Genomic DNA, 19,477 nt, shown 5'->3' with positions numbered 1-19,477 from the left:
AGGACAATTCATCTGAGCTCATATTCATCTAGGAAATTCTTATGCAAGATTGTTTTATCGATAACTTCTTTTCAGCTATCTTTATAGAAAATTATGAATGCTTAATTAAAACCATAGAAACAGAAAAAATAATTTGTGTTTTCTCAAGTTTTTTTTGCAATATCTCCTTCTTTTAATTTTGTGTGAATTTAACATTTTCAACAAAGAAATTTACTCAGGTAATAATTTATTAAAAGTCAAAGCCATACAACTTCTTTTAACATCGAAAATGCTTGTTTGTCAATAAAGTTAAATTGGTTTCTTCCTTATAAATTAACAAACTATAACAACGTGTGTGAAAGAATAAGGAAAAAGCATTTTTAATGACATCTTCATGTGAATTCCATAAGCTAGGCAAATATTTTTTTGTTATCTAGGATATGCATGATGTGTTTTGGATACAAAAAAATAAAATAAGAAAACTCGGTGCGTGTAAACAGTTTTTAAAGTAAAAATAATGAAGAAAACGCAAACATAGGTTATCTGTGAACATCCATGTATGTAGCTTTTTGAATTTTCATTGTTAAATGATTTGAACCAAAATGAATTAATTTTTGTAGTTCTTGGCTGATAAATATTTGATGTATTCCGTTTTTGTTTAGGATTCAGGAGTGATGTGCAAACATTGAGTGTAACATAATTAAGTTGTTTGGCAAGAAAGATTAGCTGTCTGAAAGGAATTTCTTCTTTTGCTTGCTTTTAAATATTTGAAACATTCTAAAACGGCTGGATGTTTACTCACTACAAAAATCTAAAGTAGTAAATTACACAGATTGTAAAATACGTTAATGCATATAAACGAAACCAATCAAATCCCACCATAAAAGGGGCCATGGACTAGACTTAGATTTCGCTTTGTCATTTTCGATTGGTAAATTGATATTTCAATCCATAAATTGATTTTTTCTTGCCATCGAATGAAGAAGGATTTGTCTTAAATTATTTGTTTGGTTTAAGAATAATCATTATTAGTTTTTGAAAGTATGTAGGAAAATTATTATTAATGCTTAAATCAGCTGGAAAGTCTAAACGGTTGAATTGGAACATATTTATGGTGATGGTTACATATCTATTACATTAAAATGGTACATCTTTTGAATCAAATAAGTGTCAAGTCGCTTTTACTAGGCGATACTAGTTTGCGCAATATACAATTGTTGTACTTTTCGCATGAGGAAAGACGGCTGTCAGATATTTATTTTATTATCAATTGCAGTTAAAATAATAAAATATAATAAAACAAATCTTTAAAATCTCAAACCAACTCCCTTTTTTGTGTCCTCCACCCCTAAAAACTTTAAATTTTTAGTTACTTTTGCTTTCTCATGTGTAACCCACGGGTTTTTTATTTTTAAATAAAATGGGCTTGAGTCCTATTTAGATCAAGACGACTCAGAACCTATGTACGTGTGATTTATTATGTCACGCACGATAGCCTTCAATTTTTGTTTCAAATCGATTGTTATTTGATAGATATAAACAAAACTATAAGTCCTTTAATATTATGTTAATATTGATATCAAATTTATTAAATATTGACATATAAAGGAGTCATACTGTTGTCGATTTTGTATGCCAACATAATGCATACATTATGTGTATACATACGTACATACATATGTTGAATAAGACCTCCTTGATGATAAAGTATCTGCAACCTAACCTCCGTTTGCCTATTTAAAATAGAATCTGTATAAATATGTTCATGCAAATTATTTTATTTATTATCTTTAACAAATGGCTATTAACAAAAATATGACTATGAAAATATAATCAAAAAAGTTATTTCCAAGAGTTTATACAGTTGCGTTCATAAAAATAGCAGTGCTGGTCACATTTTTTTTTGATTGTCAATTATTTAAATAACGGAAATTCTTACAAAAAAAATCAACATGATGCTTGCATCTAACGGTCTTTCGTTTCATATTAGAGACTTGAACACACATTGTTTCAAATTCTCTGAATATAGTGTTCATAAAAATAGCAGGGTCTTTGATTTTATAATTAAAAAGTGTTAGAAATTCATTTTTCTGTTATTTTTCGGTAAGTAAACATTTTACTTTTTAAAGTTTTAAGTATTTGTAATATACTAGCATACAAATAATTAATAAATATTAGCTCAAAAATAAACAATGGGACGGTCAAGACACTGCACCGAAGAAATTCGAAAATTGCGTTTAGAGGGAAAAACCTACCAAAATATTTAAGACACCCTAGGCTGCTCAGCAGAAATGGCCAGTAACGCCTTAAAATGGCTAAATAAACCGAAAACGCGAGGCCCAAAGAAGATGACTACTGAGAGAACTAAAAGAAAAATTGTTCAGTTAGCAAAACAGAACCCTTCCAAAATAAGAAATGGACTTCAACTGTCTGTTAGCGCTGTCACAATACCAAGACGTGTTTTATAAGCGAAGTTACCAGCCCAAAGTCCACGCAAGGTACCATTCGAAAAGGCATGTGGCAAAGAGAATGGAGTTTGTTAAAGCGCATAGAGATTGGGCAAAAGAGAAATGGAGGAATGTTCTGTGGAGCGATGAAAGCAAAGTCGTCCTTTTTGGGTCCAAGGGTCGTAGAGAATATGTGAGAAGACCGCAAAATGCAGCATACGATGCACGGAACACTAGAAAAACAGTGAAGCATTGTGGAGGAAAAATTATGATATGGGCTTGCTTTTCATACAACGGGCTCGGGCCTATTAATCCCATCTGGGGTATAAGGGATGCAACCGAGTATGTAAAAATTCTCGAGGAGGTTATGTTACCCAATGCTGAAGGGAAAATGCCGTTGGTTTGGGTATACCAACAAGATTATGACCCAAAACATACGTCAAAAAAGTCAAAATCATGGTTTGCGCAGAAGAAGTTATCCGTGGGAAGCAATGCGTGATTCGTGGAACGTAATACCAGTCGATAGGTGTCAGGTTTTAGTGGACTCGATACATTGTGCATCATAAAAAACAATGGTTATGCAACAAAGTACTAATTGTAAACTTACGTTATTTGTATACTTTCATATAACTTATTACAGTTTTTCTTACTTCGTACGTAATAGATCTAATACTTTGTCATGCACTGCAATTTTTATGAACAGCCATATATTTAAAAAACGGTTTTTACTGTGACAAGGCTAACGGTAAAAAAATCGATAATACTTATTTTCTGTTATTACGAATAAAATATTTTAGTTTGTTATTAAAAGTTTAATGAAATATTTTATAACGTTGATATTGGAGGCCTTTTTGTTTTATTTGGAGAGCACTGCTATTTTTATGAACACAACTGTATTTACGTGTCTATGTCTACTTTCCGTTTATAAAAATAAAATTTGATTGCGCTACAGCTCGTAGATAACAAAGGCCTGGTGACTTGCAACTTTCAAACATTTCTATGTACGAGTAATGTCGTAAATGAAGGGGCCCACAGTTCTTATGTCAAATCCGAACGACTTATTTAAGTAGCACTTGAAGCATTCTTCAATTTCTCGCAAGAGGAAGTACTTGTCAACAAACTTTGTAGGTGGCGTAGGAAGCGACTGAACGTATAAGCGACTGGCATAACAGTCATATGCCCTAACCACTACCATCATCGTACAACTTTCCTTTTATGCTACAATGAATTTGGCATATTAAAATATTAATGAGGTTTTTCATGGGAAAATTCAGATTTCCGTCAAGAAATGATTTTTTTTTCGTAGCATGTTAACGAGTGGACTAGAGCTGTCGAATTTGTAGCTATAAGCATTTATAAGTGCAGATTTGATCGGGAATCAAAAATAAATTGATTTATTTTGCCCTTCGAAAACCCCTATTATTGTAATCTGTCATAATCAACATTGATTTCGAGGGTCCCTGGACTAAGTTTTTTTTTTAAATATATAGGCTGCAATCCTATGAATAAGTAAAATGTGGTTGGCCAATTTTTTTTAAGGTTCATAGTATTCTAAGAATTGAGATGTACTTGAAAAAAGAACTGAAAGATTTAAGTAATTGACTATAAAGTATATAGGTTTTGCTACAAGGTTTGTTTTATTATTTCTTACTTCTGAAGTTTTCTAAAAATGTTATTAATTAAGTTAAGCCCCAAATATTATTGGAAGGTAATCATATTTCAAAGACAAACTATCACAATTATGTTAACGTTTTTCTTTGTCTGTTGTCAAAATTAAGCTTAAGAATAAGACTGTCCACGTTTGCCTTCAAATTCAAATCAGTTAACTCTCGAGTTTGACATCGCTCGTGCTGTGAAGTACAGATATTCGTTCTTTAGCCATACTATCCGAATGCACAATGCCATAACAAACTCTGTCATTACAATGTTTAATAATTCAAAACAAATGTACATCGTCATCTCCTATGTAACAACTCCCTCCCTTTTCTAATGCTCAAACTGTCGTCTCTGAGCTATTAAAAATACTTTGTATGTAAGTTAATTACAGTCAAACTTCTTTATAGCGTAATTCTCTCTATAGCAAATTTCATTTTGTTCCCCTTCCTTTTAAGAAATATCCCATACGAATAAGGTTCTTTATAACGAAATTCTTTATAGCGAAATTTTCTTTATAAGAAACTTATTTTGTGGCCCGAAAACAAAGTTGTTTCTTTATAACGAAATGGCAATTTTCAACTCCCCGTTTTGGGAAGAATTTTTTTTAAAGTGAATGCGTGGGTGTGTAATAGAAATTTTAGATTTAGACTTAGATTTATTTATTTATTTAATACTTAAAAACTATTTTACAAAAGTTTATATGATAGAAATATATATAGAATAATAGTGTTCATTCTGTAACTTTGGAAGTTAGTGGTGAATGAAACATCAAATGCTTTATTTATAATTCAAATAATATCTGATGTGGGGTGACAATCAGTGTTTACAAAGTTTAATGATATAATGAAGAAAAAATAAAGAAAAAAAAATGTATTTTACAATTATGAAAATGTTTTCAGCAAAATAATGAATACAAATTTATATACGTAGAAGTTCATGGCCTACATTAACAATTTAAAGAAAAGAAAAATAGCTAATATTTAGATAAAAGATTCAATACAATTGTAATTCAGAGTGAATAACCAGTCTTTGACTTTTTTAATAAAAGAAGTAAAACAAAGAGTCTCTCTGATACATAAAGGCAATTTATTAAAAAGATATGGAGCTGTGTATGTATAAAAATGTGAAAAATGAGTTTTATGAGCAATTGGAACATTTACTAATCTCAAATTATTTATCCGCAAATTATACATTTGAGAACTCCTACTCGGAATGTTACCGCTTTGTTTAAAAAACTCTGTTAGCACTTTAAATACGTATAAATGTCTCATTGAAAGAATTCACAAATCTTTAAATAAAGGCAAACTTTCAGCTAACCGATTCTTTTTGTTAATAATTCTAATTAAGTGCTTCTGAGCTATCAGTAAAGGTAGAAGAGAGTTAGCATACGAACCACCCCAACAAGTGATCCCGTATTGCAACTTCGAATGAGCAAGGCCATAATAAATTCAAGTAAGTACTTTTCGAGAACAAAACTCTTTTAAGAGATACATTTTACGTGGGACCAACATCATGTATGTTTTTAACGTTTGGATATGAACTTTCCAATTTAGATTATAATCGATCGCAACGCCAAGGTATTTGAAGTGATCTACTGATTCAATTTTGAAACATTTTTCAGACCACTGCAAGCTAGATTTAAAATTTGTTCAACCACAATTGTGAATAGGTAATGCAAATCGATTATAGTCGTAGGCATGAAAACAGAGGTTATATTCTTCTAAGCTATTTCCGGATAATTTAAAAGAAATTAGTTTAGTTTTTTCACTAATGATTAATTTATGTGAGGTAAACCACAATCTTAAGATTTCAAGATCTTCCTCAATATTAACAACACATTCAAATAAGTTTGTACATTCATACGTAAATGCGATATCGTCAGCAAAAGCAGTAGGAATACCATTAAGTTTTAGTTTAAAGAGAGAATTGATGTATATAAGGAAACACAATGGGCCAAGTACAGAACCCTGTGGTACACCATTTCTTAAAGGTTTTGATTAAAATTCCATTGACATTTACCTGCTTTCTGCTTTCTGTCTTTTAAATAAGATTGAAGCCACCGAAAAATATGACCTCGAAAACCAGCATTGTATAATTTATGAAGCAATAGATCATGATCCACCATGTCAAATGCCTTTGACATATCAATAAACAGACCCATGGTTGCTTTATTATAGTTAAGACTATAGCATACAGTTGGCTACAAACCCTCAATATGGCATCTTCCGTTGACATACCTTTTCTGAAACCAAACTTTGGTTGAATAAGAAACACAAGACGTCTACTACGTAGAAGGCAATATGTTTCAAAAATACACTTGATACACCATCAGTCGTGCAAGAATTTGTATTTCTTAAGCCCAAAATTACATTATAGATTTATCTCGAAGTTATCCCTTCAAAAACAAAGCTGTTAACTTGGATATCTTCGAAATCTGAAGAATTTGAGCAATTGCAGGTATTGCAGCTGTCGGTTGCAGGTTTAAGGTTTTCAGATATTTCTGTGAAATAATCGTTAAATTTATTAGAAATAATGCAATAATCTGATATTGTTACTTCGCCAACTTCTATTTTAGCAATTTCAATCCGATTTCTTTCAGTCCCTAAAATTTTATCAACTACTCTCCATTCTTCTCGTAAATTGCCATCAGAGGATATTACGAGTATCCTCTATCTTTTCAGAAACAGTTTTGCATAATGTTTTTTAAGTTTTTTATTTTTAGGATGTTTCTTACATTTCATGTTAATTTTTTTCTTCTTTTTAATTTGATTAAGAAGATAAGAATTCATCCAAGGTTTCAAAAATTTTTGGATACTGAACTTTTGCCTAGATACAAAGGAACATGATTTTATGTGGTTTTGTAAAATATTTATAAACTGATCAAATGCAATGGAAGGGTCACTTTCTAAATAAACTTGATCCCAGAATTCGTATTTCAAGCATTCCTTTAATTATTCAAAATCAATTTTATATTTCGTTTGATTAGCTGTGGGTTTCAGTTTCTCAGAACTTAAATGAACACTATGATAAGTAGGCACAGTCATTCTGTGATCAGTAAGCTTAAAATCATAGACACTACCACTAAATAAGTTTTTATTATTCTTATGAGATCTTAAAAATATGTGATCAATGCAACTTTCAGTTGAATCGGTCACGCGGGTAGGTTCGTTAATAAGACTCTTAAGACCATTGGAAGCCATTGTAAACAAATAGTTTTCGGAATCAATATCTAAGTCATTGAGTATATCAATATTAATATCTCCCAAAAGAATTAAATTGTTTGCCTTTATTGTTTTAAGAATATTGCTAAATTCGTCAATGTGTTTTTTTTTATTAGAACCATGTAATCTATACAGTATAGTATAGTTAAAATTATCGAACACAATCGTTAGATTCATTGAGTCAGCGCTAGTTAGATTTAATTTCGAACAATTGCACATAAAACCATCCTTAACATGCACAGCTACACCTCCAGCAGAATATGAGTTATTACAATTGGCAAATAAAGAGTATCCCGGTATATTATATAGACTAAGTTTAAAATCGTATACCCAAATCTCACTCAAGACTATTACTACAGGTAATGTTACACACATCAACATGTCAATTGTTTGAGTTGGGATTAATAATTGGATAATTGTCGACAATTTTAAAGAATGAATGAGCTGCATTTGATTATATTCGAAGTTTTATTGAAACAAGAGATGAAACCTCAGATAATGCATATTTTCACCGTACCAAATTAGAAGATTTTTATAATAAAACAAAAATCAGAACTGTTCATGTTCAATAAAAATTGATATGTTTTCAATTAAAAAATAGAAAGACATACATTTTTTGAAATGAGTTTTTTGTATACTTTTTTTGAAAAAATAAAAGAACAGTGTTAAAAAAAATTTTCCTATATAACGATTTTTTATAAAACTTCTTTATAACGAACAATTTTTTGTTCCCTTGAAGATTCGTTATAAAGAAGTTTGACTGTATATACAAAAAAATATATTAACTATCAACCGCAAAAACTAGACTGCATTAGAACCCAAATATTCATTTTAATGTAATTCTGCACAATAACAGCGCGTTGCGGTGGCTTATAAATATAAATTTATTGGGGATGACGTTTTCAATCTTAAGCTGGAGTGCGACCCACACTGATACAACCTGCCATTTTTTCGCCTTTCTTCCGAAAAATAGATTTCTTCGAAAAAACTAAGTTATTGTTAACAACCGTATTTTTTTGTCACGTAGTCATTTCATTCATAATACAAATTTTGCCAATGTACATATGTAGGTTTTAATTTTTCTAGAAAGAAAGGACAACTGGATTTGAGTCGAAAATCATTTTTGACCAACTTCGAGAATTATTTTTGGCAGGATATTTAATATTAACAACGTAGTAGCCGTGGCGTGATGGTAGGTGCGTTGGACTGTCATGCCAGAGGTGTTGGGTTCAATCTATGCCTTTGCTGGTACTGCGTCTTGCAAGGTAACTGTGGGCCCCCTCCATTCTGAAATGATTCGCACACAGGAATGGTTGATAATTGTAAGTCACTAAGCTGTAGTTCCCAACAAACTGTTGTGCCACCTTATTTATTAATTTCAAATATAGGGTCCGCCAAATAACTTTTTTTTTGAAAATGCGTGCAAAACAGTGCTGCTTCGGCTGTGTGGCACGTAGCGCCGTCCTATTGAAATCAAATGTTGCCAATATCCTCCTCTTCAATTGAACAAAAATTCGTTCAACATGGCCCGATAACGATCGCCATTGACTATAACGGCCACACGTTGCACATTTTCGAAGAAAAATGGCCCAATTATGCCTTTGGACAAAAATCCGATTTGTCTGGTTTATATATGGCTGATGAAAAAAGGTACGAAGCTACACACACACGCACATACATACAGGAAACCTTGAAACGTCGAGAATTGTCAACATTTTTATTTTGACAGTTATAACGATTGCAATCACTTTTTTGTGAAGTTAATAAGACACATTGACGTGTACCATCAACTGAGCGCTCCGAGCGCTCAAATATTTTTTAAGTGAGACAAAAAATCTCAGCTGTTCACTGAGATTTCTGAGACAAAAATTTCATGGATTCATTTCTCAATTTGCTTTCTCAACCCAAAACAGCTGTTTAGTTGCTATTTGTCTCATTTTATAATTTTTAATTTAAATAATTTTTAAGAAAAGAAATAAAATTTAAACATTTTTATAAATTGATTAACATGAGTGAAGAAGTTCAGCAAATTTTTGAGGTCAACGGGGTGCAATATCTTTTGATCGATACATCCTCACTATCATCGCTTATTAGGAGTTCCATCAAAATCTTTTCATCCTCCTCATTCCTTTTTTTATTTCTTATTTTATCTGATGAACTACTTAAAATTTGACGCGAAACTTGTTCTTGTTTGTTATCCATTTTAATAGTTTTTTTCCAAAATTAAAAAAGAATTATCAATTATCAATAGAAAAAAATAATAAATTCACATCAAAAACTACAATTGACAACATATGTACATATGTTTTTGATAGCTTATGTTTGTACGGAGATTCTTGTCCCACAAAACGATTCTGCCTCCGCCAATCTGACATTGAGCGCTCACTGAGCGCTCAGTTGATGGTACACGCCTATTATTTTAATTTTTAGTCTAGGCGTCTTTTTGCATTTTGTGCGATTAAGAGACTGGTTTAAAATTATCTGTTTTAGGATTTATCCGACTTTAACACAACACCACCCCATTTCTTTTTCTGTTAAAACACATTTCCTACGTTTCAGATATCTACTCTTTGTTAAGTTTGTTGTTTTAAAGAAAAATCTAGGAATACCTTTACTTCACTAAAAGAAGTTCCTAACTGATACAAGTTATTCTTTTGTTGGAAACATTGTTAAGCATACATGCACAAAACTCCAACTTTGTTAAACTACAATCTGTATCTAATAAAATGCCAGGTACCTACATTACGTAGTACCTACCTACTTCATGCACAACATAAATTACAAACTATATTATCTGATGGATACGATTCAAGCAATAACATCTGCTTTCTTTTGAATTTCAATACAATCCTCCACAATCCTTGCAGGAGCAAGAACCTTTGCTATGAACTACTACCTTTGATATTGTTTCACATTTGCGTGACTTATTGCGTTAAATATGCCATTTCTTTTCCATAACAAGCTGATTAAACTGTCTATTCGAAGGAACAAACACCACAACCAGGCGACCCATTTCCGAAGGACCTTGTATATTTGATTTCCCACAATCTATATGAATGCAATAATATAGTAGATACATTAAGTGATGGTTTTTGGATTTAAGGTTCTCATTTATTTTGTTGTTTTTTTTTTTCTTTTTTTATGGTTTAGCACAAAGAAACATGAAATCAAAGGTGACGGCGGCGGCGGTTGGCGCTCGCGCCAAAAGTGTTTCAACTCCAATTACCACTCGTGGCAAGGCAACACAGCAACAACAAGAACAACAACCTTCACCGCATTCACTTCAAGCTAACAAAACAATTCTAAGAAGCATTTCGATTTTTTTGGCTAGTGGCAAGAGAAATAGTCATCAGTCGAGGAACACTTCAGGCTCCACAAGGAAGCGGACAGGTAAAATGGAATTGAACGGTAAATCAAATCCAAAGCTGCTGGAAAGTTTGAGAAGAAAAACTAGGTTTTCAAAGTGAGTATACCAATATGTAACTGAATCATCTTCATTTTGAAAAAGAACATTGCTGATATCATTAATTATTTAGAAAACTAGAAGCTTAGAACGAAACTCCCGAACTAAATAATTTTTCTGAATTTTATGCCTTAGGCCAGTAATTAGTAATACATCGATTTAATGAAACCTTTTTTATTCTTAGGGACGAAATTGATGCGCTCTATAGAATCTACAGAAAGTTGGTCTCAAACTGCCAATATGCAGCGAAAGCCCTAGCTGCTAATTCTTCAAGTTCTGTTATTGCTAAGCCCCACTCCACTGTCGAGGTGAGTATTTCTTTAGTTTTGCATACTGCAATAATTTAAAATTGTCCAATTAAAATTGAAAACATAACCGTGCTTCCTGGAAAAGACGTTTTTTTTAAACAAATACTTTTAATTTAACAAATTCATCTGTTTCTGTAAACCTTTAGAATAAAAGTACGTTACTCTGACATTTTGAACGCGGGCTTTCAAAAGAAGTTTTGAAAACAAAACAAAAAAAATTAGGCCTATCACAATTTTGTTGACGAGTTTCGAAAAACCGTATCACGAAATCCGTTCGAAATGCAAAATTGTATGAGATTTTCCACTACTAACGTAATCGGTTTCGTTTTTCGATCTTCGTAAAAGTTTTCGATTGCGATGGAATTCATGATAGGGCTAAAACAAATTTCTAATGACACCTTTGAAATTTAATGTAATTTTGTTTCTATACTTTTTTAATTATCTGATTTTAATCAATTTGGGGTCATTCTCAAAATAGGTTAACCCATCTTGACAAACAAATTGTTTATTTAGTATACTTTTTCCGGCCAGAACTCGACTAAATAAATAATTGGTTTTCCTAGGTAATAAGTTGAACTATAAGCCCTGTTTAAAAAGGGAGGCTTGTACTTTTTAATAAATAGTATATTGAACTTTTGTGTCCTTAAAGTCGTTACTTAAGTTAAACTTTAGTAAGTGACATTTACTAATTCGTCTTTATTTCTATTTTAAAAACTTACCTATTACATACATAGTTGTGAAATTATATGTTAAAAAAAAGAAATCTTTAATAAACTTAAAATTAGTGATGGGTACCCTCTTAATTACACTGGTCAACACTGGTTTTGTCACACAAACTTTGATAGCTAATTTTGTTTTGTCAATCTAGTCGCATTATTAAATCCCAATTGTCAAGTGTCAATTAGCCTCAGTTTTGCTGTGATACTGTATAACTCAAAACTTGTACTACGAAGCAAATTAACAGAAGCGCTTCCAAGTAAACCGTTTTAAAAATATTTCTGGTTGAATTTTAACACCTTTTTGTTTTAGCATTTTTTTGTTATTAACCCTGTGAACATGTCGAGGAAGTGTAACAATGATCCTCTCTATTTATGTTATGTTTGCGGAGAACTCACATTCAAAAAACAAAAACGAAACTTTACGAATCTTGTGTTGGAGTGTTATCACCAATGTTTTGGTTTTTCTGTCACCCATCAAGACAAATCCTGGGCTCGTTATGTCTGTTGCATAACGTGTGTGAAAAACTCAACCTACTGGAAGAAAGGCGCACGACCTATGCCGTTTGCAGTACCCATGATATTGACTGAACAGCGAGATCACGTTTCGGATTGCTATTTTTGTCTCACTGACATAAACGGTATAAAATACAAGAACAAAAATACTGTTATTTACCCTAAATTATCTTCGGCTAGAAGACCAGTCTCTAATTGTAAAAAATTGCCAGAACTATTACTAGTTGCAACTACGTCTGATGAGAATGACCATTCACACCCGTCCACTTCAGATAAATGTGTTGACGAGGACAATGACTTTCAGTTTAAAGGAATTGCAAACGTGCCACATTTCATAACTCAAGGAGACTTAAATGATTTAGTTCGGAATCTAAATTTGACCAAAAAACAATCAGAACTATTAGGATCTCGTCTAAGAACTAAGCGATTTAGAAAAATCTGCATTGAAGGCTTTTAAAAATGTTGTTGCAAATTTGTTGGGTAACCACAAGAGTGACAGCTACAGGGAGTTGGTTAGCCAGCTGTTAATGACATATGAAGCTTTGGGTTGCAACATGTCACTTAAGATCCACTTTTTATACTCCCTTCTGGATTTTTTTCCTGACAATTTAGTGCCTGTCAGCGACGAGCACTGTGAGACGTTCCATCAACACATTTTGAATATGGAAAAGCGGTACTAGGGCAAATGGGACCCAAATATGTTAGCGGATTACTGCTGGGCAATTGAAAGGGACCTACAAGAAGCGAAACATGGAAGAAAATCTAAGATTTATTAAGTAATTTATAAAAAAAAATCCGTTTTGATTAACAAGATCTGTGTTATTTCGCAATATTTTAAATTACTCAATAAAATAAAATCTTTTAGTAGGGGAGCCCAGGATGCTAAATCGGGATTTACTCGAGCGTCAAAGAGACCTATTGGATTGCGAAGCTTAGATGATAAGAACAAAAAAATGTTATATCATATATACACTTTCATCGGTGGGGGGAGCGGCTATAAGTTTTCAAAAATGTTAAAAAAAAACAGTTGCATGGACATACTCGAGTGCTTCAGATATTAACAGCATCCATGTTCTACGTATTTTTGAAAATATACGTATGTTAATCTGACCGTTTCCATGATGGGGGTGGGCGTACGTAAGGGTTGAAAACGGTAAAAAAAAAATTTACCGAGCGCGTCAGATTTTCATGGGAGATGTTAAGTGAACCTAAAAGAACGCTCGTATGTAATGATCTGACGATTTGGATGTGACCCAAACTCGCGGCCATTATTAGAACTTGCAAAAAAAATCGCCATTTTGAAATACTCGAACGCGTCAGATTTTGATATATATGGTTCATGTATATACCATAAACGTGTTGCCTCTTAATCTGACGATTATCTTGAGGGATTCACCTAATCTGACAATGGAAAGATTTTTTTTTTATTATCATTATTATTATTTTTTCCTTGCTTAGGTATTTGAGATAAATTATTTTTTCTTAAATCCAGCTTATTTAAATGCAAAAGAAACTTTGCATGCACCCCATCTTGCATCCATCGCGCCTTTCACCCTCCCCACCTTGCACATACTGCACCTTGGACCCACTCCAAATCCAATAGTGTGCCCAAGCAGGGGGGTTGCAAGGGGGGCAGCACCCAAACTCGCACACACCCCACTGTTGCATACACCCACATTCAGACCTACTATTATTACTATCAAAACTCCACTCAAGCAAAAAAAAAAGGAATTAATTTAAAATAGTAGTTGTGGTTATTTTCAATTTTTTCAAAGACTGAAAGACATAAAATCATCTAGTTTTCAGTTTTTGATTAAAAACAATTAAAAGCAATAAATTCTGAAATAAAAACAATGGTAGATAATCTTGAAGTATTAAAAAATTACACTTTAACCCTTTTTTTAACTTTTCTTACTAAAATTTTGAGTTTAAAATTAAATTTTTCAAATTAGTTCTGACTTAAATTAAAAACTGGCTAATAAAACAGCATGTTCGCTTTAAAAAAAAGTATAAACCGTAATTGTAAGTATTACCGTTATTTTTTAATTATTTTTTTCTATTTTAATAATAATTTTTTTAAATTGCCCCTTCCCTCACTTCGGCTAACGGAAACGGAAATCGTCAGATTATATATTATTTGTGAATGTTGATTTATTACCTTCAAAATAAAAAATAATTAGCCACACTCGAGAAAGTCAAGATGACGTTTTTTTTACAAGTTTGTAACCCGCCTACTTTTTATCGTCAGTCGAAAATTGTCAGATTAGTGGAATATACACTTTTTAGCATATAACTAAATTACCTTACCTTAATCTTACGCGCTCGAGAATTTCAGATGATCATTATTTTTTTACTAATCTGATCCTTTATCCTTGACGTGCGGCCACATATACGGGGCTAATACTTGGTGGAGGTATTCAATGGGGTACTAGGTACCTCCCTGTATATTAATCTGCCGCGCTGTAGTAAATCCCAGAATCCCTTCTTAGGCTCCCCTACTATTTGGCCAACAAATTTTTTTTAACTTTTTATTTTTACTAATGATCACCAACTAAAGCAAAAAATATCAAAAAAGCCCGTGTGGCAAAAAAAAGTTAAAATTTTGTTGACCAGTATTATTATACAGCCGAAAAAGAGTTTTCATTTTAAATTAGATTACGTTACGTTTTGTATTGAAAGTCTTCGTTTATTTTATGTTGTCTGTACTTAAGTGCAATTTTGATATAGTGGTTGGGAAAGTTCCAGTTTTATCCATTTAATATTTGGATAAGTTCGTCCCTTTGTAGCATAGGGTTTCCCCAGACTTGTATTCTTATTGTTTTCAATTTATTATCATATTGCGATGATGAAATGTTGCGTGTCGTCTATATGAATGAGGTTGCATAGGATGCATGTTGATTCTGAGTTTGTTTCGTATGGCTTGTAAAGTTTAAAGCCAAGAGTTTTCCTCTAGTTCACAGTTTGTCGAGATCATATCTTCACATACATAGATCACCTTAGTTCCAGGTCATGTTAGAGGTACTTGTACGTCAATCTCCTTTGGCTTTCTTGAATTTGGTAGTGGAATCTGGCAAAATGGGCTGGCTCAACTTTTTAAAGGAGTTCATATATTGACCACTGCGATGCAATATTAAATTTAGCCGATCTGTTTATTGGTTCATCACCGTCTTCATGTAGTCAAGAAGAAGCTTCAGGGTGTAATTTGGTCTTCGTGTGTAGTATATAGTTTGGGGTGTTTGTTGGAATTCTGAACCGCGGTAGTTCATATATTGGCCACTTCAAAGCAATATTAAATTTAGCCGATCTTTTAGGTGTAATCCGGTCTCCGAGTGTAGTATATAGTTTGGCGTGATATGGAATCCTGAACCGCTGACATATTCGGCACTTATACGCCAGGTTATGTTAATGGTCGTTTTGCCTCTCTCAGCTTTTCCTTCAAGTAAAGGAAAATTGGGAAGTTAGCAGGACGACAGGATATTTATATTGTTTTACTTTTTCTTATTCCATTCGATAAGTCCAGGTCCGTTTCGGAATATATTACTAAGTTATCCGCATATATCAAAACTTTGATTTTAGTTTCCGCGTCATCCAAGAAGAGAGAGAAAAGGAATGTACTAAGGTGGCAGCCTTGTTTTACTCTTGTTTCTGTTTGCAGTAACTCCGATAATATATTACAGTCCCATGAAGCTGGGCGATTTTCGTGATAAAGCTGTTCCAGTTTTTTAAATTTTTAAGCATGTTCGTATACGATCATGTCTAGATTCAAGAGGTTGTCTACTGTGAAGTTTCATGCATGTTTCTTATGAAACTTCTCATTCTCACTTCACATTTCTTTTACCACTACAATCTATCGTGGTATTATAAATGGAATCTAACTTCGTATACTTGTTATTGCTAAAGAATATTTTTTTTAAGATTAAGATCCAGTTTTTCAATTTTCAGATTCATCTGAAAAATAACAAATAAGTAGTCATATTTGTTGTAAGCAAAAACTGAAAGTGGATAAAAAAGACTCTCGCAGGCTTAATAAAACAAAAACAATTTCTTTCTTCACTTCCTAACCCGAGATGTTTATTAGCATTAAATAAATAAATTAGAACTAATCGAAAACACCCATTCACCTTTAACATTTGTATGACTATTTTTGGTTCTTTAAACCTTTTAACCACCTTTCATTTTTGGCAGTAGGTTTTTGTTAGAAGTTTAACGGTTTTCGTACAGCTCAAAAACAACCTTTCACATTGAATAATTTTGAAGAATCGTTTGATTCTTAGTTCATACAAATAATTTAAAACACCTTGGAAGTTTCATTAATTAAACATTATTTAAAAGAAGTTTTTCATTAGTTCATTTAAAAAAGCTCAAAACTTTTATTTGAATTTTTTAATTGATTTTTATTTCATTTAGCAAATAAGTTGCATCAATTTAGCAAATAAGTTGCATCAATTTCACCTTTAATGAGTTGATGAAAAAATACTAAGTCAATATTAGCACGCTTTAATGGAGAGATTGCATTTGAAGAAGTAGAATACGATGTTCATAGGGAGGCAGATCATATGGATCATCCCAAGGAAGACCCTTTAGGGCAAAGCGAATGAAATTATGTTGAATTGATTCAATACGTTTTTTAAGAATTTCGTAATAGGGAGTGCATACCTGCGAAGCATATTCAAGATGAGGACGAACATGGCAATTACCTATACAAAGAAAGAGTAACATAGGGATCATTGAACTCCTTTGCCCAGCTTTTTATAAAACCAAGCATTGAACTTGCCTTATTATCATTAAAATGAATGTGATGAGGAAACTCTAAGTTGGAACAGAAATGACCACCTAAATCTTTAAATGTGGAGACGCGACAGGGTTTTTGCTGCGATATACAGAAGTCAAATACGTTACTGATTAGTTTTTTAGTAAAAGTTATCGTCTGGAATTTTAAAGGGTTGAGTGAAAGGCTATTTTTCCCACACCAAAATGTGAAACTAGCAATGGCTTTTAAAAGAATACGATCATGGGTGGACTTTTTTATTTTGAAAATCTTCATATCGTCAGCAAAAATGAGAAGTTCACTTGAGCGTAGACATGACGATACATCTTTAATAAACAGGATAAACAGAAAAGGACCAAGATGGCTTCCCTGAGGAACACCAGATTGAGTAACAAAAGGTTTAGAATGACAATTTCTAAATTTTACCTAGTAGGATCTGTTTTCAAGGTATGATTTAATCTAAGCTAAGAAAAATGGTGGAAAACGAAGAGCCTTAAGTTCAAATAAAATAATTCCGTGGCTAAGTTGATTTTGATCAACTTTGGACACGCTATTCAAGGTTAACCACGGCATCGAAACCAATCAGAAAATAGCTTGAAATTATTATTTTGACCTTAAACCCTATCTTTCTAAACCTATAATTAGTTTACTTTAATAAGAATAATTATATATAATACAATAACTTACTTTCATTATTCATTTCGAAAGTGTGTCTATTTTATTAACTTGCGTGCCAACTTCCTATTTGCGTGGCTATAGATATTAATTTAAACTGTCTTTTGCAAATTGCTATTACAATGTGTATTAAGTACTTAAAGTAACAAACTTATTTAATATGAATTAAATAATACTGTATACGTCTTAATAGTTTCTGAAAACATAACATTATATGTGATAAGTTTTAGGACTTAGAATTGGTAGGTAAAATACAGTAAGATACAAAAACTTCAATAATTTCGAGTCAATTATAGTCATATTTAAACCAATTTCCACAAAACCATAACAAAATAAACACTTAAACTCCAAAAAACTCTCTCTTTAAAGATAAAAACAGCATGAAAATCCGTTCAGTAGTTTTTAATATTATCGTGAAAATTCAGAGAGTCTTGAACTTTCTCTTTTTCTTACTTATTGTTTACTAACTTTTATTTTGTATTAAGTAACTTTAAATTCTTACAGGGCATCGACAGGATAATATTTCGTGAGCTTTTACACAGTACATTTGATATTGTAACGGAAGAAATCTTAATGGAAAGAATATTCTGTAGTTGGGATAAGACACACGAAGGACTTCCGCTTCGCTTAGAAGGATGGTTAACCGGATTGTCAGTTTTTCTTCGTGGCAACAAAGCAGAGAAAGCAGCCTTTTGCTTTAGAGTTTACGATTTAAATGCTGATGGATTTATCACAAAAGATGAAATGTTTACGTTATTGAAAAATTGTTTAATTAAACAACCCCAAGATGAAGATCCAGATGAAGGTGTTAAAGATTTAGTAGAAATAGTTTTGCGAAAGTTTGATGTAGATAAAGATGGAAAAGTAAATATGAAAATATTTAAATTCTTATAACAATTTTAGTATTTATCTTTCTTTTATCATTTCAAATAGGTTTCTTTCGATGATTTTTTAGCAACAATTAATGCTCAACCTTTATTAATAGAAGCTTTTGGACAGTGCCTTCCCACAGAAAATGCGATTGTTTCATTCTTTTCAACACTTCAAATATAAATATAATTTATAATACTAGTAAATTTACTTTTTAAATTGTTAAAAATTCTGAAAGAAAAACTTTCAGCACCTACATATGTATATTTATAATATGTTAACGCATACAAAACATTTATTGTAAGTAAAATCATACTAGGGAAAAAATAATTTAATAAAATCACGAAATTATTTAAAATTTCTAATACTTTATTGGGTTTCCAGACCCAAGGCAAAACAGGGAGGTGCTGGGAGAAGGTACAACGTCGAACGACTACAATCGCCAGAGATCGCCAAATCCTTTTCCGACCGAGTTACCAGGAACCTCTCTCAAAGTTCTCTGCCGTCAACACAATGTATCAAAAACCAGTGGCAACATTGCCAAGATGCAATCAGAAAAGCCGCTTCTGATGTGCTGGGTTTCAAGAAACCACTAACAAGGAACCCCTGGTTTGATGAGGAATGTCGACAGGCAAATGCAACCAAACAAGCGCTGCATAAAAGGACAAGATCTGCTCGTGAGCTCTATGAGCAGAAGAGGCGAGAGAAACGCCGACTTCTCGGAAGGAAAAAGAGAGGGCATGAGAAGCGTGCGGTCGAAGATATTGAGAGGTTTAAAAGCATTAATGAAGTTTGAAAGTTTTATGAACAGGTGAAACGAAATTCACAGGTACATAAACCTAGAACCGAAGGCTGCAA

General features: G+C 32.4%; 1 protein-coding gene across 1 annotated transcript; it reads left to right on the top strand.

The window, feature by feature from the left end:
* The first annotated feature begins 143 nt into the window (after positions 1-143).
* LOC129946453 (calaxin) lies at positions 144-18,875 on the top strand. Its single transcript, XM_056056636.1, has 5 exons — positions 144-218; positions 10,454-10,766; positions 10,951-11,074; positions 18,254-18,613; positions 18,683-18,875. The coding sequence occupies exons 2-5, from the start codon at positions 10,465-10,467 to the stop codon at positions 18,800-18,802; spliced, it is 906 nt and encodes a 301-aa protein (XP_055912611.1). The 5' UTR covers positions 144-218; positions 10,454-10,464; the 3' UTR covers positions 18,803-18,875.
* The last annotated feature ends 602 nt before the right edge of the window (positions 18,876-19,477 follow it).

The sequence above is a fragment of the Eupeodes corollae genome, chromosome 2 (assembly GCF_945859685.1).
Source record: "Eupeodes corollae chromosome 2, idEupCoro1.1, whole genome shotgun sequence".
Classification (NCBI taxonomy): domain Eukaryota; kingdom Metazoa; phylum Arthropoda; class Insecta; order Diptera; family Syrphidae; genus Eupeodes; species Eupeodes corollae.
Note: the sequence above shows the minus strand (reverse complement) of the source record. Positions and strands in the feature narration are given on the sequence as shown.

Bases quoted from the DNA above. Each gene is read 5' to 3' on its own strand.
- LOC129946453 (XM_056056636.1), top strand. From the start codon at position 10,465: ATGAAATCAAAGGTGACGGCGGCGGCGGTTGGCGCTCGCGCCAAAAGT. The intron at 10,767-10,950 runs GTGAGTATACCA...TTTTATTCTTAG, and splicing joins AGAAAAACTAGGTTTTCAAA to GGACGAAATTGATGCGCTCT. The intron at 11,075-18,253 runs GTGAGTATTTCT...AAATTCTTACAG, and splicing joins AGCCCCACTCCACTGTCGAG to GGCATCGACAGGATAATATT.